The sequence below is a fragment of the Larimichthys crocea genome, chromosome III (genome assembly GCF_000972845.2).
Source record: "Larimichthys crocea isolate SSNF chromosome III, L_crocea_2.0, whole genome shotgun sequence".
NCBI lineage: Eukaryota > Metazoa > Chordata > Actinopteri > Sciaenidae > Larimichthys > Larimichthys crocea.
The window spans coordinates 32,650,871-32,671,458 of record NC_040013.1 but is presented as its reverse complement, the minus strand read 5'-3'; the positions used below and the strand labels follow the sequence as shown (position 1 = coordinate 32,671,458).

The 20,588-nt window shown below is 39.3% G+C and overlaps 1 protein-coding gene across 3 annotated transcripts; it reads right to left on the bottom strand.

Annotated features, from left to right (window-relative positions):
• Nucleotides 1–1,682: 1,682 nt before the first annotated feature.
• susd2 (sushi domain containing 2) lies at nt 1,683–19,831 on the bottom strand. Of its 3 annotated transcripts, none has more exons than XM_010732971.3 (14): nt 19,486–19,829; nt 19,095–19,293; nt 18,096–18,244; nt 17,468–17,825; nt 16,961–17,162; nt 15,985–16,070; nt 15,615–15,883; nt 15,117–15,260; nt 14,353–14,505; nt 13,822–14,073; nt 12,585–12,863; nt 12,206–12,382; nt 6,430–6,526; nt 1,683–2,166 (listed from the first exon to the last, which is right to left on the bottom strand). In XM_010732971.3, the coding sequence occupies exons 1-14, from the start codon at nt 19,544–19,546 to the stop codon at nt 2,115–2,117; spliced, it is 2,478 nt and encodes an 825-aa protein (XP_010731273.3). In that variant the 5' UTR covers nt 19,547–19,829; the 3' UTR covers nt 1,683–2,114. The 3 variants fall into 3 exon arrangements, with proteins under 3 accessions (XP_010731273.3, XP_027133538.1, XP_027133540.1); XM_027277737.1 differs by lacking the exon at nt 1,683–2,166 and adding an exon at nt 2,212–2,912 and having other exon boundaries at nt 19,486–19,831; XM_027277739.1 differs by lacking the exon at nt 1,683–2,166 and adding an exon at nt 2,938–6,178 and having other exon boundaries at nt 19,486–19,830.
• Between the last annotated feature and the right edge of the window lie 757 nt (nt 19,832–20,588).

The window sequence follows — 20,588 nt, the reverse complement described above, 5'->3', positions numbered from 1 at the left end:
ACTAGAACCAAAAAACAAGCTTGTGTTTTTATCTACCTTAGGATTAGCTGACTTTGCTAAAATCTTCTCCCTAACATTAAGTGTTCACGTTGCCAGTGACAAACTCAAACACAAAACTCTGTGTTTGGGCAAACACCATAATCCTGAAATCCATCTTTATTTCAACCTACGCCTTAAAATTAGGAGTTAACATCAGAAGGTGCTGCTCAACCGTGTGGTATTAAGAGGTAAGGGACAAAGCACACCTGCAAAGCTGGAGTTGACATGAAACAAAAAAACAAAAAAAAAAACACCCCCAAAACAAAAGCCTCATCCAAAAGCCACTTCAGAAGCCTTTCTTCATAATCCAGGGATGTAGAGCAGATCTGAGAAATGGGAAAAGTCCCACGTGAAAGCAACAGGCTTCCACAGAGCACATTAGCATTTACTTGTGTTTGAATTTGATTTAACTAATTACGCTGGGTTGTTGGGGTGATAAGCGAGCATAAACATGCCCCCACAGAGATGAAAACCCTCTACTTTCATCCATGCGCAATTAATCAGCATCTGACGCTGCAGAGAGACATAGCAGCTTTCTCCACTGCCTCTCTGTAAGCACTGACTGACACATGAAAGCAGGGAAATTTGCAGCCAGTTAGTAGATTAGGTTGTGAGTGAGTCCAATCTAAACTGATACTGTGGAAAAACCTGAACCAGCGTCACACAATAAGGCTTACTTCTCCTTTGTGAGGGTATGAGAACCTGTTTCTTTACCAGGTAACACCACGTGAAGTGGATGCATGTGTACTTATTTATGCTTGTAAAGGATATGAATGTGTTCTTATGTGAAAAACAATAGTCCCGGGAGTGCCTGAGGCGTGACGAAGCATTAACAGCAGTCAGTGTTTGCAGAAGTTGGTAATGGATAGAGCATTGCACAACTGCTAGTTAGAAAACAGTGTTCACGTGCAGCCAAAAACTTCAAAGCCTTCCATGTCCAGCAGACCAGGTTATTTCAATTAGTCTCCAACAAGAACCCTTCTTCTTCCACAGCTGGACCCCCCCCACACCACGACCTATCACTCCCCAGGATCAGCCACACGGGGCCCTGTCACTCTGTTTCCTTTTACCCCCCACCCCATTTACCCCCAAGGGCTTTGTTTTGGAAAATGAGAAGTGAGTCAGGTTCAAAGTAGAGGAGAAGACTGCGGGGTAACATGAGATGACGGTCTGTCCAGCAGGGAATGTAGCTCTGCCAGAAGATGCCTGCTGGCTTGAAGAGGAGATGATTCTTCATTTCTGAGCTCGCAACCGTAGTGCACGCACGCACACACAAGCACAGGCGTCACTAGAAAAACAGCCATTTAAAAAAATAAAACTATGCAGGTTCTAAATGCAATAATACAATTTATTGATTTTAAATTAAAACATTCATAGATGAAGTCCATCAATTACTGCCTCCAAATACAGATATGCAATAAGCACAAAGAAAATTCAGATAGCAAGTGTTAATAAAGTGCAAAAAAAGGTGACCTTTATGTAACATTTGTGGATTTTTCTGGCTCAGTCAATCAGCCAAACCCTTAATTTGACTGAAGGCTGTGAGCCCACACAAAGTCTGCATACGAGTTCAAAGTCTTTCAACCAAAAAATGATCAGGTTCGCTTCACATTTGACATGAGCATGTGGAGCATCTGGTCCTATTTTAAACTGAACAGGAGAAGGGAGTGTTGACTGTAATGATGATATCTCTGTGTAGTATTTATACAACTCTCTCGAGCGAAGATCGGACGTCCAGTCATGCAAAACGTGAATATAAAAACAATCATGGCATTTTTCCTTTACTTCAATACCCTCAATCTTCACCCCATGCGCCATTTACCATGACCTGGAGGTTTTCCAAACTAAACAAGAGGAAAAACATGGGGCCAAACAACACGCTGAAAGCCTAGCTAGCGCCTGAGGTTTTCCTGATAAGGTTAACAGGTCAAAGGAAGATCATCAATATAATGAAGAACACAACTGCATGTGATTTCCAAATGCTCAGTTCTAAACACATTTGTTACCATAGGCCACATCGTTGAAAGTTTCAATGTGGAGTGGTGTGATCCATAATCTGAAACTACTTGGATGGTTTAGCAAGTTTGTTCTTGGATCTCCATCTGGTCGGGTTTCTCTTTTTTCTCTCTGAAAGCACAAATGAAAGAAGAATCACTAAAACAATTTTGAATTTAATAATTGACATTAAAAGCAATAAACTAAGTATAATAGTAATACCACCACTTCTATTTATTTCTATTTAAGTATGTCCTCATTACGAAGATGCGTATGCTCAGTTATTTTGGGGAACTCTGACCACAGGGAAAAAGTCTGGTGACCTTGCATCAGGGCAGGGATCATTTTCAACTCGGCTCCTAATAACACTTTATTGCTCTTATTAATAGTGTTTTATTAACAGTACATCTAAAACTTAAAGGGCAAATGTAGTAAGCCCTCCCACGGTATCTGAACTAGTAATGCTTTAGTTTGTTGTTGACATTCTATCCATTTCTTAACAGTGAAGATTAACAAGCTCAGGAGGATCATCCTTTGATCAAGCAGCAACCATGAGGAGTCACATCCACCACACTCCACATTTACTCTCTCACCAGAAACACCTCTTGTGCAGCTACATACAACACATTGAAAGAGTTCTCAGTCATTGTAGTTGTTCCTCTTCTCTGTCCTGACCATGAAAATATAACTTTCTAATGCATATTTAATGAAAGAGATGGGAAGCTAATTTCACAGTGTTCTCTCTCTCTGCAAAAATGCACAAGTTCAGCTAAGGCTAATACCAGGCTTCAGTCAACTGAGATGATCAAATCTAGTAAGAAAGCACATATCTTTCAAAGTTACAGCCCTTTCCTCGACCGCAGCTCGGTGGGAAGCCGCTGTCCAGGGAAACACAAAAAGATGAACTTGGTAAGATACAACTGATTTTATCACCTCAGACTGCGAAGACCTCAGACATTTTTACACAAAACAAAGACTCTTGAAGAGATCTCTTCCTGGCCAGTATAAACAGAAAGAACAGTTTTAATGAACATATGGGGAGTATTGTTTCAAAACAGAAAGAAAATGGAATTATACTTTCTGGATGTGATTTATTTCTACAGGAGAGGTGGTGTGATTTCATTGCAACCTGCACTGGTCAGTGATTTTAATCCCCCCGGAGTCTCCTTATTACATACCTACTATTTTTCTGTGAACTTGCTGATCCTCTGCAATTTAAAACCAATCCAGTGAGACACTTTGCTTGTGTGAAGTGTGAAGTGCAGAAATAAACTTAATATGACCCTGCAAGTTCATCAAATAGGCTGTTGTAGTATAATGTTACAGATGATTTGTTTAGCCAAAAACTGATTTTATATGTAGAGAGCTACATGCTGAACACTAAACTTTTAAAATGAGATCTGGTATTAATTTAATTATAGCTAAATAAGTACTGATAAAAAAAATACTAGTATTGAAAATAATACCGAACATGTTGGTGATAAAGATCATGTGGTTTGCCTGCAGCATACCAGCCAGTAGCTGCAACCAACAACAACAATCTTGTAATATTAATCTCCAATAATTCACCTGCAATGGTAACACACAAACAGAAACACACAAACAGGAACTGACCCTTAATAGTAAATATATTAGGGGCACAATATCATTTTACTCAGATATTGCCATGAATGACTCAAGCAATGAGAGGTTGCCAAAAGGCTTCACAGTCTCAACACAAATCCTTGAACACTGATGATATTTTCCAGTTCTGAATTGTTTTTGAGAAGCTCTATCTTATTTCCTTTTAGATGCACAAGTGAGATATGTTACTAGAATTTCCTGGTGTTTGGTGTTGAGACAGTTTAGCCTCACTTTGCCAAATACGCTTCCTTCCTCGCTCCTTCAATTCATTGTGAGACTCTTGCCAGGTTCAGACAAAGCCCCTCACCCCCTTTTTGATGTGTCATATCGCAGAAGTGGAGTAGACATGATGGTACACACACACAAACAGACTCACGTCTTATGGTGTAATGACTTTCTTACTCCTGTGGTGAGCTGCCAACAGACCTGTTGAAACCTGCTGGGTAACCCTAGATGTGGAAAGTACCCATGCAAGTCTGAGTCTGTGACACAGGGAACTGAGGCAAAGGAGGCCTTCACTATCTACCTGTCGCACACAATCACACACACATGCACGCACAATATTGTGTAGTATCACTGCTTCTTTCCTCCAGACACGCAACCCAGACATGATCTGAAATACAGTAAGACCCCCGCTACTTCCATCTTGCTATGCCTCTGATGTTGGGAGGAATCAATGTGTCTGCACTTGTTGGTAGGGGAGCGTGTATGCATGTGTGCGTGTGTTCATGCATGTCCGTGTGACCACTCACACTCAAGGAATGTATAAGCTACTGTGTGCACAGTATCTTTAATGGCTGTGTGTGTCCCGGGTGTCGTATATTAACATGTGTACCAGCATGTCGTGTGTGTGAGATCACCTCACTCACATCTGCAGACCTTTTGACACTCTTCGTCTCTTTTTACACCTGGCCTCCCATGATCAAGGCTTCAAAAGAGGGGCAGGTGTGCTTGCCCCTTGCCCTCACAACATAGCAGTTTCATCGGCCGTGCTGCTGAAAACAGGAGGTGGCTTGTAACTCATGACATCCATCTTTTTTTCCTTCTCCTTGCTGGAGTTATGGTGGGGAAAAGCCCAAATGAGGTCTATGAGCCCATAAAACAAGCCTTTAATTTGCTTGTATACGCCCAGGAGCTAGTGCTGTTGATAGCTTTCTCATTTCTCTGGACTGCAGTCATAAGTATGATCCCACAGGGTATAAGGGTTTATTTGGGTTGATCAGATCAGTAAGAAAATTTATAAGTAACGGAGAGGAGGCTGGGACATGTCGGATATCAAACGCACAGGTGGGATTCATTGCCTTTGTTTTTATGTGTCTTTGTTGGCGCAGCAAAGAGGTTTTGACTATTGGGAGGAAATGGGAGGGGAAGAAGACCTCTAGCTATGTACTGGTTTTCACAAGATGAGTGCCTCCAGTTTCCAACGTATAATCTATCTATCCAAAGACAGAATAAAAGATATATGGGTGGCTATGCCTGGAGGCCTGCCGATCAAAAACAAGCCATATTTTGTGTCATAAGTCAGTGTTTGTCTGACCAGCGGAGATGTTTCCATGTTTGGTTTGCACTGAGAGAGGGAGAGAAGCAGAGGTTTTTAGTTTATAAGTTGGCCTTACTCTCACCTTTAAGTTAGAATCCATAAGATATTCATAAAAAAATGTGGCTATATATAATGTAAATGACTGACACTTTTTCAGCAATAACCATTTAATGTGTTTACATTCTGTAAATACCTGTCTCTACAGTAGTTTTCCTTGGCCTTGGTGGAGTCATTCCCATTCCCACACAGGATTTATATTGCCTTCTCATACACACTCGCTCACACACATCATTTTATCTCACTGACATCAGCCTCACTGCTTATTGTGCACTAAATTAAAATGTATTTCTAGCTGTACAGCTAATGCAATTTCCTGCTGCTGCAGATTTACATTAAAAGCGTTCAAGTGGCAAAATACGGGGCGAGTTTTATTGGTAAGCAGGAAAACGCAATGTATGCGCTAACTGCTTTCGATAATCAGCAAAGCATTTACAAAACAAGTCAGTTTTGGCAAGAAGGATCAGCTAGAACAAGTTGTTAGATAAAGAGCTGGGGGCGATAGGATCCAAACCTCCATCTTTCCAGGAAAATAACCACCTCTGTTTACATTAGAAACTTGCGCCATGTATAGCTGAAAATCAAATCAGGGCGGCACCCAGCATGATGGAAACAGAAATTGAAAACAACATGAGTTTGTTTGGCTGCACTATAATCAGATACACCAGTTGCTTCTCTGTTCTTTTTATGACAAAGCAGATACTCAAGAATAGTTTGTCTTTCCTAAGGATTCCTGTATCAAACCATACTTGCTGTTACTATAGAATCCATAGTCACAGAATCAACTTATACCTAAACTAATCCTACAATGAGATTTGGATGTGAAACATAATACCACCTCTATCACAATTACAATACTAAATATCTGTTGGGTAATACCTTGGCTGTTGGAGGCTTGCATCAAACTCCTCAGATTACCAGGAACTTGTCCAGTGAAGGAAGTAAAACAATATTGTTGGTAGTGAAATAACATTTACAGTCTTGGCTGGGTGATATAAGCTACCTATGAATGCAACTTTTTTTTTTTAATCAAGAGAATCTGCAGAGAGGAGCATTTTAAGTCAGACTGATTTTACATTTTTTTCTTTTATATTTCGTGTTTCCTTTTGCAGCACTTAGCATCAGTGAAATAGAGAAATTGATTTCCTTGTGATGTGAATCATGTGTGCACCAACCTGTCTTGTTTCCTGTTGTGCAGTCTGATCATTACTCCCACTGTGACCAGTGCTGAGAGGGAACCAACAGCGCCAAGTACAAACCCCACCTTATCATCTGTGGAAATCATACCAACACAGAATTATTAGCCATTGATCCCTCTAAAAAGATCTATCCATCATCCACAGCGTTTGATATCTGGATCAATACAAAGTCAAAAGGAAAGCATTGATGTTAGAAGTAAAAGCATGTGGGAAAACTCAAAGAGGAAAGATTAAACAATGTTAGTCACAGTTCCTTTGAGCAAGGCATCCAGTGGAGCCAGTCTTTAGCCTAGAGGACTGTGGTGGAGCTCCCTGGTAAGGATGGGTGTAACAGTTAGGTGTGTCTGAAATGTACCATGCATTATTCATTCTGTTTTATCTGGGTAAATAAAGGATTAACGAACACAGTGTACGGTAGATTTCAGTTTCGCAGAAACAAAAGTGAAAGACTGGTTACAGTAAATGTGTAAAAGTACACTTGACCTGATGTGATTATTAAATAATGTCAGCTTTACATGTATGGCATCTAACCAGTACTTTCTATTTCAAACAGATGTGATTAAAGACATCTTATTTATCTAAAAAACCTTCTTCATTGCATATATTGTACAACTGCATCGATATATAAAATTAATATAAATCTCACAGAGAATTTTATCTGCATCGCCCAATTCTGCGTTCAGTAATTATAAAACGTAAATGTGACCTATGCATCCATTTGACATTAATATAAATGAACAATTTAAAGATTTTACGTGCAGATCAGGCACAGCCATCTAACAAAAGGCCCACTGTGTTCTGCCAGTATATCAGCAAATACATAAATCAATTTTTGTAATTACCAAAGGGATCAAACAAAACAAGAATGATACACTGGCTACAAACAAACATAATGAGCACAATCCTGGATGAACTGATACAGCCTCAATTTGCTGGATTTTCCCAGCTGTTGTTTTCACATTGTTTGCACTTGCTTAGGTAATATTACAATCAAATTAGAACATCTGAAACTGTCCTTGGGGTCTTAGCAAGTTCAATGAACCATTTTGCAATCTATTTGACTATTCATACAGTATCCTGAGCAGGGAGTTCTTTCTTTAAAGAGGATGGTATGACGAAGGGTATGAGCATACGGAAGGTATGATGAAGATAATTACCAAAGAAACCATCTTCCTCTAACGCATGAATGCACAAACATGACATGTCAAGTAAGGTAGATATTTGCCAGGTACTGTAAGCACCGCAGGTGCTGGTCCTTTAAAATGTCAACAGCCTCAGAACATCAACTATGTACACGCACACACACAAACATGCAGAAGCACGGTAAAATACACACCCACGTGCACAAATATTCCCTGAAGTTTCTAAACCAATCAGTTTCGCTACACATGGCAAGGCCTTGGATGAAGGAGCACTGACGACAAACTGCTGCATGCTGAAGCCTTCGGCATCAGCGCGACAAGCTGCCCAGAGTATAATTGTACTGGGAGCATGTAGAGGACTGGCAGTCACTCAATGTTAACATTCACCTTTTCGCTTTTTTTTCTGTTGGCAAAACCCCAAAGCTATCTCATTACTCCACTGAACCCCCCTACATCGATCAAATAGTAAAGCTCCAGGGAGCAATAGCACTCAATTTGGACCATTAAATTTCTGGTGAGAGGGGATTAACACATGACAAACATCTTGGAGTTGGAGTGAACTAGAGTTAAAAGTGATAGAAAACAGAAAAAAATGTTTTTTTTATACATTTAAAACATGGTTGTGTTCATCACCCATCTGTATCATTTGTACTGCAAGATAAAATTGATTATGTACATCCACATGTAATTCCTGCAATTTGCTACGAACTTGGAAAATTTACATTTCTGAGCTCATCATTGTTCAGCCTCCTTTTCAGTCTGTGTTTATCTCACAAGGAAATTGCAAACAGACGATACCAATCAGAAATACAAGACTGTTTTTGTAACCCGTCCATACAGCCCTGAGCTACCCTCTTATCACATCAAGCATTTCTCAAGAGAGATTTTTTTTTACAGAGCTGAGATCATTTTAAAATAATTCTGTTGCTTTCCTTTTCCCTAGTAACACTGTGTCTCTGTACCAAGCTACTGTCATCAACTGTTGTCTCACCCTGTCTGATTTAATGTGATGGGTGGAAGTATTCTTGGAATTTGCGCCATGTGTCACACGGCGAACTTCAGACATCAAATGTTCCATGTGCAAACTCACAAGCACCTAGTTGCATAAACACTCCAAAAACACAAAGCCAAGTAGTAGCCAACTCAAATATTATTCTATTTTCTATTCACACCCAGACACTGAAGGAGTTTATGAATATAAACACAGCAGCAGCTCTAAAAAGATAAAGATGTCTAAAGGACTCAGTTCAGTAGCTAACAGTGCTTGTGTTCTAGGACCCATTTCCCATTTGCATTTCATCATTTTATGGAATGAGAAATTAGAATAAAATCCTATATCAAACAAATCAAAAAGTACATCCTTCATGCATGCATGTCTAGTCAATTAGAGGTGCGCTTTTTTAGTCTGATGTATCACCATAGTTCAGATGAGTACCGTGTGTCCCTTTATGGACACCACCTAAATGTTTACATTTTATTAGAATTTATTATTTACACATTTTATTTTAAACTGGATGTTACTTTAGACTAAGGATTATATTAAAGTGTATGTTTTTTATACAAGACACAAGATACAAGTGATTGTCTTTTTATGTGGCAAAAACTGGACATTTGAACTTCCAACAATTCTATTTTGTCTCCTCTTCTTCTTCCACATATGCTCCCCGAACACACACACACACAGTTATATAATAATCTGTGGACAATAAAACAACAAATATCAACTAAAACCTTCAAATAAGATTTTGTAGAAGAAGGATGTTGTTACATGTCTTTCTTGTTTTCTCTTCAACTATCCCGGAAAAGATAAATATGTCAGAGGTGATGTTAATATTTTGTCATTACTTCATTTATCATTTTAAACTCTTCCTTATTTGTACTGCAAATCAAATAAATCCCATAAAACAATAGATCATCCCAACACAATACATCAAAAAAAGTGCTGCAAAACTGCTAAGAAACAGACCTGTCATTCAGATTTAAACCTCACAACACAGACCTCAGACATCAGATATGTCAACGATTTGCACATAAGCACGAATACAGAAAGCATCAGGAAGTGGTAAGTTAAGCATGACAGAGAGGCGTCAGAAATGACTGACTGACAGTGAACGTGACTGATTTAAAAGTCTAATGCAGCTCTCGGTTGGCATTTCAACAACTCCTTCTTCTGTGCTACCTGCATTTACCACCCACTTCTGTCTCTCTCTCTCTCAGCTCTCGAGTGCTCTATCTCAAGGGAATCTGAAAAGTGAACCACAGGCAGGAAATTGAGTGAGGTTTTGTCTTGCAACACACGTCATTTTTTTCCCTGTGAAAATCGCTCTATCCCTCACTGGCAGCTGTCACCTTTCCTTTAATCACTTTCTTCTCCTATGTGCGAGGAAGTCTATTAATATTATAATCCCATCAAGGTGGAGTGATCCTGTTATTGGTATGTGTCTGATACTAAACCAGGGCTATTGTTTTTCAGAAAACCGTGACAAGGCGCAGCCAAGCTAGTAAACTATATAACCTTACACTTCTTAAGTCTCCCAAGTGCTTGTGTGTGCTTAGATCAAACCCCACCCTCACCTCTCCTACTCTCGTCATTCAAACCAAAGATATTAACAGTGATCAGTACAGTACGTTGACAAGTATGGTAGCAGGTTATGATGCATCTGAAGTGGGTGGGATTCTTAGTGATAGGAGATATTTATGAAGAGATCCACATTTGTTAAAAGAGATTTAGTGTCACTTCTGCTGACAGGCACCATTTCAACAGCAGCTCATTAAAGTGACTCAGAGAAGAGGTCAAACTGGATGCAGTGGCATTTGTTGCTCAGCGGCACACAGTTTTCATCTCAAGTATGACTACAATTCTCTGGCTGTTCAGCCTAAACATGCTACAGTGATTCATATGAGAGGAGGATGAGAGATCCGTCAGGGCGTCTCCTGCTCGGCCTGTATTTAGTGTTGTTTACATGGCCAGGGGTCATATTTGAACCGAACAGCTCACGCAACACCTGCCATTGAACACCTCAAGTCATGTTGACAGTTGTTAGTCCTGATTTCTATAATGAGAGCGTTGGAGCAAGTGTGATCACTTGTCACATAGCCAAAAAAGCTCAGCTTTTTGTGTTTGTGTACAACCTGAATATACAAGTGGAGCTCTGTCTCACACTGTATGATTGTGTTTATTTGGATCTCCAGCCACATCCAGAATCAGGTTTATACGTTTTCACTTACAAGGAATCAGCCTTGGTGTCTTGGTGCATACCAATATTATGAGACAACAAGAGCTGCAAAAAAGGAGATATGTTATGAGTAATAATGAGTATGTACAGTGTCATAATCCTAAAAATGTGCATCAATGTAACACACTTAGGAAGATGTGGAGACAGCACAATAATGTAACGTTTATTATCTATGGTGGGGTCCCGGGCTGTGTTGAGGAAGCCAGTTGGGAAGAAGCTATTCTAGCAGAAACTGTTGTCTTGTGGTCCATCACATCCAGATTACTTACAAACTCACTAGGATAGATATCTCTAAACTTTCTGTCTGAACAATGTACGTTACAGCTCTGCACTGGATAACCAAGTTATGAAACGAACATGTTTGCCTAATCAAGGAGTCAGTGTCAATTGTGTCCAGCTGTGACCTAGCTAGTCGTTATGCGGGCCTCCAAATCTGACATATGAAATCTATTCATCGCCCTGATTACTATCAAGAGGAAGTCTCTGTTTGCAGCTCTAATGAGGAAAGGATGGAGGTCTGGTGTGAGGCCACGAAAGGATGAAAGTGGTGGACCACAAGTCAAGTAGCTTCATTTTCTCTGCTTTCTCTCACTTCACTTAGCCAATAGGTCAATTAAGCCAAAACCTTTGAAATTCTTTAAACCTCTGCTTTTATTCTTCCCCAACTAAGTGATTAAACATCTAATTTCATCCAACCATGCTCTCACTGCAGTATGGATGAATAATTAGAGTTGATAGTATTTTTTTTTCAAGGTTTTATAAAACCCAGCCTGCTGCCACACTACACATTAGCACAAAAGGTGTCACAAACGTGAGACACTCAGAATTCAGTGGGAAATACTGCCACCTGATGGCAAAAGCTGACGACTACAACATTCTCAATAGTTCATGGTTGGGGTGATGAATGAAACCATTAGAGGGGCCCAGGTGCTTCTAATTTACAAATAGAAAGCCAAGACAATGCAGGATTAGAGGTTTATAGTTTTGTAGCTACCTAACTGAAATTATATTACTCTTGTAATGGAAGTATGTTATACTTTAACCTCCTAACCTCCACGCAGCTATTGGTTTTCTATAAAGTGTAGTAGAGAGTAAACGTGCCTGAGATAAATAATAATTATTATTATCTGTGAACTTGTCATTGACATGTAGTAAAGGCAGTTACCCGAAGGGACTGTTTTGAAATGTCTCCGTGTTTAAAGAATGTTACTTTGGTTTGTTAATACTGTTAATAGGTAGTCAGTTGTGTTTCAAAAGCACAGCTCATGAGTTCAATACAGTCCTGCAGCAGAGTCTGAAAACTCTCATGTCAAAGTATCACTTATGGTATCATCAAGGAGAGTTATCCAGGCGTTCCAAGTATTCTTTACCAACCTGTTATGCAGTAGGGTTGCTCTCCTGTCCAGGTCCCATCATCCAGACAAGTGCGCTCTGTTGAACCATACAGTATGTAGCCTTCATTACAGGTGAAGCTCACAGTGTTACCCTCTAAGTAATGAGTCCCATTCTTCTTTCCATTCATGGGTGTGGAAAGCCAGCCACAAGACACCACTAAAAGAACAATAACACATTAAAACATTAATACTAAAACCATTAACAATCAAATGTTTTTGAAGATGTTCTTCCTTCATTAGGCTTTCTAATGGTATTATATTACTGTGGAATATGGATGAAGCAGACAGATTAAAGCTTTTACAGGTCTTGTATGTTGTCTATGAGTATAAAACAAGACTGATCTTGTTTCACATGGTACCTGGCTCCAGGGCTGCCATTTGGGTCTGATAATTTTGGTAGGCCCTGAGAGTCGCATTTCCCACTTTGAGGCTCCGAGTGGTCAGGGTATCATATTTACAGAACTCCGCTCCTTCTCCAAAGCAGATTTTCAACATGTCTGCCACTAAGGGGTCATCAGATCCCTCAGGTAGAGAAAAGGCAGGTACAAAAGCAGGATCGTGACTTGGTGGGAAATAATAGGTATCCAAAAGGTACTTTGAGTCATATGCGAAAAGGGAAGACTCCTTTGAAATGTTCCCTGAGGACAAAAACAAAACACAACACCCATTAAGATGTACAGTACAACCATGTTAGATTGTTGGTTAGAAAAACAAATTACAGGCTTTGGATAGATCCTAAACCAAGTATAATGATTGTCAGTTGTGGCATCTGCAAAGTCAGAAGTATCTATAATCATATGAGAGAACATGTTCAACCCAAAGTAAGCAAAGCACATGTAGGAAAACAATAACACCATGTATAAGAAGTTGTCTTAGCAACTGATCAGACATGACAAACTACATTTATTGGAATTATTGTCACAGCAGCAAATGTTTGAAGATTCAGACTACTTGGCTGAAACTATCTATTTTCTAAAACGTAGAATTAAAAATGAGAGAACATGAGGCGAGCTATAATTTGGAGATAACAACATAAGTCTAAGAGGTCAGTGCAGAACACACACCATGCTGTCCTGGTTTTCTTTTGGCGTAGAGCATAACAAAATGTTCTATCAGCACCAATAAATCTATTAGTTCCCACAAGCTTTAAGTGGGTGTTTCCTGCACTAGACTGAATCAAATAATTCTAGTAAAAAAGGTCAGGCACATAAAAAGTTAGCTACTCACCAGTTTTGAGGGATATGCACTATAATTATAGCTGAGATATTATTATCATGTATGTATGTGGTCTGGATTTAACTCTGTTCCGGAGATGTGGTTTCCCCCCCTCCCGATATCTCTGTAATCTATTAAAGCTGCACTAACTCTAAACATGTGCCTTGTTTTCTTCCTGTGTTCTTTGTCCTTTGTCAAAGGTTTAGCCAAACAAGTCTCAAATATAGCAGTGATTTATTAATTGGTAGTTATTAGAAAATCATAAAATCCCTAACCGGCTCTTGCTGACCTGCTGTAGACTGAGAACTGATTATTTCAGCACTGATCTATCTGATGTTTGTTTGTTCCACAAACACAAGTTCAACAGCCCTTCACACTCACAGCTGGCTCCAAAGGTCAAAATTTCCTCCGGAGTGGCGTCTGCTGAGGAGATGACCTCTCCTGAGTGGGTCAACAGGTCATCTGATGGGTCAGAGTTCATCAGGCCAAGGAGACCCTGAGTGTGGTTGGTGAACTCTGTTGGAAGCAGGACAGTCACTGCCATGGCTCCCTCATGCACACGCACCTCCACACCAGCACCAGAGAGGAAGATTACTGTCACATTCTGAGGACTGGGGGCAAACACAAATACCCCTAGAAAAGAGAGATGGTGTTTGCATTTTATTATTTATTTTTTTTAAACGTGCACATGTGAAATACAATAAATTCTACAAATTGCACAAAAGACAAAAAAGTGGCACTAAAGCGACTATATAAGGTCACATTTAGCTGCACAAAATAAAAAAACTTAGACTGAAAATGAAAATAGATGTGACGGACACATTTCATGATATGAAACTATTGGCTATCTGTTGCTGCCAAAGCTAACAACGTCTAGTGTGCAGCTGCTCAGTAGTGTCTAAATCATCTCACCATGTAGGTCCATCCAGCTTTCCTCTGTGAAAGGAAGGACCTTTTGGTTCCTCAGCACCTGAAGGCAACCCTCTGCTTGACGCACCTCGATGACATCAGAGGCCTTCTCCTTCATAGCCACTGATGACACCCATGTGGCTTTGGCCAAGGCAACTTGGGTGATCAATAGACACATCACATTATTACACATGAACTATGTAGTAGTATTCTTAAGACAAGAATGGTTTTCATTGTTGCGTTTAATCTCACTGATATAATGAAAAGAATATAATATGACATCTGGCCATCTACAGTCTAATCGCCCATGGCTGTTGTGAAATTCTAAACAATGAGGCTAACATCTGTTACTCCTCAACATGTGACCCCCAGAGATACTGAGCGAAAACAAGAGGGAACAAAGGAGAGACATTATTTTACAGCGGCAACATGTTTCATGCACACAGGGACATTGATCTCAGAACTGTGAAAAAAAACACAAGAGAGCCTGAAAGCTAAGATAGGAGATAGCAAAAACCACAAAAACACCAAGGTCAATATGTGTGAACAAACTCTAAAAGGCAAGGCAATCAATCCTTTGACTGATAAAAACAAACAAACGAAAAACAAAATACTAATCGAACCTGAAAATATGTCCCCTCTGAAGAAATCCTGGAACAAGGGTCATGATCCAAACAAAGGTCTAAGCTAAAAGCGAGAGACACAGTAGTAGCATGGGGACTAAAGAGGGGACACAGACAGGGCTTTCATGTCAAATGTGTACTCACAGTTCTCAAGTTTCACCTGCTCTGTTCTGGCCTGAACACTCAGTTGTCTGTCTGGCGAGGACACAAGGAGGTACTCTCCTTTGCCATTGAAAGTGTAGCCGAGGCCATCGAACGTTATGAAATGCAGATCTCCGAGGACAACACCTGTGAGGAATCAAGAAACAAAGCGCTGATGACTTTACATTTGTGGCACAAGCATTTATTTTAAACAGTATGCTGTTGATCTCTTATTCATCTATCATCTCATAAACATCTCCTATGTCTCCTAGCATCAGTATGCAGCTTGTTGTTTCATTAATAGCCTCTGAAGGGCAGATTGTGTGATTGAACACATTTGTATGTCTTAACTTGCATAGAGCATGTGTGTATATCCACAAAGAGGAAATTGAACACATATTAACATAAACACGCATACGCCTTCTTCTACACTGGAAGAAAATGTTTGATTCGTTTTACTTCCAGATGTTAATGTTTAATCTGACTTATGAAGGGTCTCACCAGCTCTTGGGGGGCGGTAATTACGACACCCACTAGAAGGTCGATGATTGAAGTAGATGTGGCAGTGATCAGACAACAGGCAACAGTAGTAGAAACTAATGACGTCGTATAACCAGTGGGAGTATCCGGGAACCCGTGGTGGTTCCCTGTATGGAGGTGAGCCCCAGTCGTGAGCCCTGTCTGGGGTGCTGCCACCGATTGAGTCTCCTGTCAGCACAAGAGCGCCCGTTCCATCATAACAGCACTGCTGCCCTGAACCATGCGTAGGACTGGAAATACAAGAAGAAAGTTTTGTCAAAGTTTTGTCAAATGCTTCCATTTTAACTTTTAAAAAAAGGCAAAATACTTGATCTGTCCTCTTGTCTCATACCTGGCCTGAATTGCTCTGACGCAGTGGACACTACCTGGGTGATAAGTGCACACACTGCCACTCTCAATGTCACAACTATAGTCAGTCTGAAATAACACAGTGAATAAAAATCAGTCTCAATAAAAAAAAAAGAAAAAAAAGAATGTGATTTAATGTGATTTGGCAATAAATGCATTTAGATTAAGAATGAACACTTGTTGATCAGCATCAATTCTGTTGGCTTAACACATCTTTAATAAAAGTAAGTGCCCTTAATGGTGAATGAATCCTGAAATTAACTAATCATTCACTGGTTAAATGTGGCTGTCATCAGTAGGAATTGTTTTAGTATAATTTTGTGATATACTTGCCACATTTACCACAAAAATGTAACTTTAACAAACTATTATCTCTCTGATTTATATGACTAGTATTATCTTTGACTGCGATGAGCACATCAGTATTGTTCTTGCACATTTCAACGTCCTTATGTGTTACTGAAGTACTGCATTGGAAAGAAGGGTTTTAAAAGTAAAAACTTAGTTAATTCAATTTAAAATAGGAACTGTGCATTTATGATGCAATATTTAGTCTAAAATTGAATTTTTGTCTTAAATAATAGATAACACATTTATTTGCCTTGAGCATCTTTAGATTACTTCCAGACCTCTTCTCTTGCAAAAGATTCATAAAGTAATTGTTATTATTTCCTTTTGTGTAACAGGAATGGTCACTCCAACAATATTTGCTCATGTCACCACACCCAGATATTTCTCTACCGTCATCAGAATATTAATTGAGTTGCTTGAACACATTGCAGCTAATGGCCTGCTGGAAACACCTCAATTTTTACTTGATTAGACAGTGCTAGTATTTCTTTATTAAAGCTGGTGAAAATACTCTTTTCTTCCTTTTATTTCACCACATTTGGTTATTATATATAGTAATACAGATTGTGTTATTACTGTATTATTACAATAATACCAGCTGTACTCACGTGAAACCTGCCTGTGTCTGCTCGGGCCTGTGCCAGTGAGCAAGGACAGTCAATGAGCTCATTCAGGAAGTTGGGCAGCTTCTTCTCCAGGACATCCCACTGCATGCACTTGTTCTTGGCCCAGGCTGCAGAGTCATCTCTGAAAGCCTGCTCCAGGTGCCAGGCTACCACATGACCTCTGCTCCAGAGCCCCTGTACATCCCTGCATAAAAAAAAACAAACAAAAAAACAATTACTATTCAGGGTTACTTTTAAATAAATATTTTTCTTGAATTCTAAACTTTGAATCAAGGTTTAAGCTAGGGCTGAAGTTAATTATTCTTATGTTTAGTCTAAAAATAGCAAAGTATTAGTTTTGTCCAGCTGAAACTAAACTATTTTTATGTTAGTTACCATCTCCATACAGCTGGATTTTAGGTTTTACAGGCAGATATATGTGAGGATCTGATCAGTAAAACACTGACTTGCTGATACTTTTTTACTGTTATTAAGACATATTATTGATACCTTGCTCCATCAGACTTAGAACTGGCAGTGATGCGGATATTCCCCAACTCCCAGTCAGAGTACTCCTGTGAGGGCTCGGGGATGAAGCTGAAGGCACCCGTGTTTAACACATTCTTGCCAAGAGAATACAGATAGCTTAGCTTAGCCTGCAGAGAGGACGATCCATTCATCTGTGCCTCTGTGCTCCTGCTGAACTCTCTGTAACCCCACAGCTCTATGTTGACCCTCTCTGCCCCAATCAAAGAGCTGTTCCACCTCATCTTAAGCCGTCCTGCCACGTTCGGCGTGCCGTAGTTCTGCCATTGTGTTCCATTCACCAGGGTGACTTCAAAGGCAAGCTGTGCTTTACTGGGGTGGACTAACACAGAACAGAATATATTAAAGGGACACATGGGCAAACAGTTTAGGTGTAACCAGACTTCTCCCAATTAATAATAAGTAGCCCAAAAACAAGGAAAGAGAAAATAATTGCAATAGAACAGTCACTTTCAGGTCATAGTTTCTCTTGACATCATCTTTAAAGCTAGAACTGAAAGTCACAAAAGGTATTCTTTAAATAGCATATTTGAAATCATTTCTGATCAATAATAATAATAGGGAAAAAACTCATTTTTATACAGCTTCATACCTGACAAGTATTCTCCGGATCTGTCAAAATGTTTCCCGTCAGTTGAGACAGCAAATGGTATCCAACCCGTCTCATACAGTAAAGGAGAGATGCAGTAGGCGTTTCCTTCAGCATCAATAAGCCCTTCTCTTTCAATCTCACCTTTGAATCTGCAACAGAAATAGATACACCTGAGTTTTAAGATAAGATAAGACTTTATTGGTCCTGTACCAGGAATATTTGTGTGTGTGTGTTTTGATTAGCTATACAACTCTACAACTTTGTTCTTTATACCGTTTCTCATCCGTAAACATCCATCTACATTCTAGGATCAGTAGAATAACAAATGTAGGTGTTTTCATGCAAGGTGACATAATATAAGTCTGTCACAGCTTGAAATTTTCAGCTTTAAATGAGAGTTAATCAATAAAACATCATCAAACATCATAAACTTTTGTACATACTGAGATCATCTTGGTGCTGCAATATCAGAGAATGCAATATGTAATTTCAGCATCATCTTTTTCTGTACATAGTCAGTATGTTTCCCTTTTTCTATAAATACAGGAAAACTATTAAGACATAGAGCTTGCATAAGCTAATCAAGTTGCGTCATATCAAGTCAGGCACCATTTCAACATTTACTTGTTTGTGACAGTCACCGAAAGAGAGACTCTGTGCTTCATATCTACTTTAACTGTTCAGTATTACAAAGTTTGACTAAACTACTTTCTGTGTTTGCTAATTTTTCCTGATTTTTTAATCACAATAATAAAAAGATATATTGCAGACATTAGGAAGCCTTTTTTTTTTAGGATGCAAAACCTTTTTTATTCTGAGGTTTATGGTGCTTTTTCTAAAGAAACATGTAGGCCATCTCAAAAGTCAAAACACAACATGACCTATGTATACTGTTCATAACCGGTAATGTAAATAATCTCATTATAAGTGTATGCAAGGTTTGTGACATACTTCAAAGACCACTGTGTGTGTGTGTGTGTGTGTGTCTATAAAGCCCACCTGCAGAAAAGGTGCCCATCAGGAGGAAGAACCAAACTGAGGATCCGTAGAGCTCTTCCACCCAGCATGGAGCTGGAGTAAGGCACCACCTGGAAACAGGACTGGTTGTAGTCTGCACAGCAGTTCAGCAAAGACACACATGTTGCATGGCAGGAACATTGCTCCAATGTGTCTCCACACTTTCCCCTGCATGTTTGACCTTATATACATATAAAAAACAAAGTTATAACCTACACCTGCATAACAAAATGCTTCACAGCAGGCTGTGTATGTAGTTATAATACTTTATACAATGCAAACAAATACAAATGTGTGAAAATGTTTAAAAATATGAATAAACCTGAAAAGCAGGCAGATCATATTAACCTTTAGTGGCTAAAAAATGACTTACCAGCAGTTTTAGATAAACAAATAAGAAAAATTCCACAGAGATATAATATTTGTGCTCTCATGTTTGTCTTAGAGAACAAAATGAGTGTGAGCACACAGGCATGCTTGGTTAAATCTGTCACACTCCAGTGAGGTGTGTGGAGTAAAGGTCATTTAAATAGCAAACAAACTGAACTGCAGCACTTAGGAAGTTATGAATTAACGGATATTAATTTAACGTAGGTAAATAAAAAAAAAACATACTTTTCTTTAGGCTTACAAACATTTAACAAACATTGATAACACGCACACTGTCATGTTTTTAATTCCGCTTTTATAATATTTTTATCCAAAACCGTTGTAAACCGTTAACGCCTGTTTACTGACGATAGATCTCGCGAGCGTTTTAGTGATGTGTCGATCGCGAACGAGCCGGTTCAAAGAGCCGGCTCTTTTAAGTGAACGATTAAAATTTCTATGCTTAGGTTTTTACAGGTGTTTCTGTCTGCTTTGTGTAGCAGAGCGGTTCTTCAAGGAAGTTAGTTCATTCATTGCGTGGTTTCAGGGAGTTACAAGGGATTTTACAACTGTAGACGCAATTGGCTAGAGCAAATTATTGAAATGCAAGTGATATATGTGTTCAAATACAAATCACAAGTCAAAACAGTGCTAAATTTGCCTGAATTACATAAGGTATAAGTAGTAAGTAAAATGAAGAGCTATTTGGGAGCCGAAAGAGCCGGCTCTTCTTTGTGAGCTGAGCCAAATGATCCGGCTCACTAAAAAGAGCCGGAATCCCCATCACTAGTAGTGATGTGTCGATCGCGAACGAGCCGGTTCAAAGAGCCGGCTCTTTTAAGTGAACGATTAAAATTTCTATGCTTCGGTTTTTACAGGTGTTTCTGTCTGCTTTGTGTAGCAGAGCGGTTCTTCAAGCAAGTTAGTGCATTCATTGGGTGGTTTCAGGGAGTTGCAAGGGATTTTACAACTGTAAACGCAATTGGCTAGAGCAAATTATTGAAATTCAAGTGATATATGTGTTCAAATACAAATTACAAGTCAAAACAGTGCTAAATTTGCCTGAATTACATAAGGTATAAGTAGTAAGTAAAATGAAGAGCTGTT

What these genes read in the sequence shown, in the direction of transcription:
- susd2 (XM_027277737.1), bottom strand. Translation starts at nt 19,546, where the DNA reads ATGAGAGCACAAATATTATATCTCTGTGGAATTTTTCTTATTTGTTTA. An exon ending in TTGTTTATCTAAAACTGCTG is followed by an intron (nt 19,294 to 19,485) that starts GTAAGTCATTTT and finishes TATGTATATAAG; the next exon opens with GTCAAACATGCAGGGGAAAG. An exon ending in TCTAAGTCTGATGGAGCAAG is followed by an intron (nt 17,163 to 17,467) that starts GTATCAATAATA and finishes TTTTTTATGCAG; the next exon opens with GGATGTACAGGGGCTCTGGA.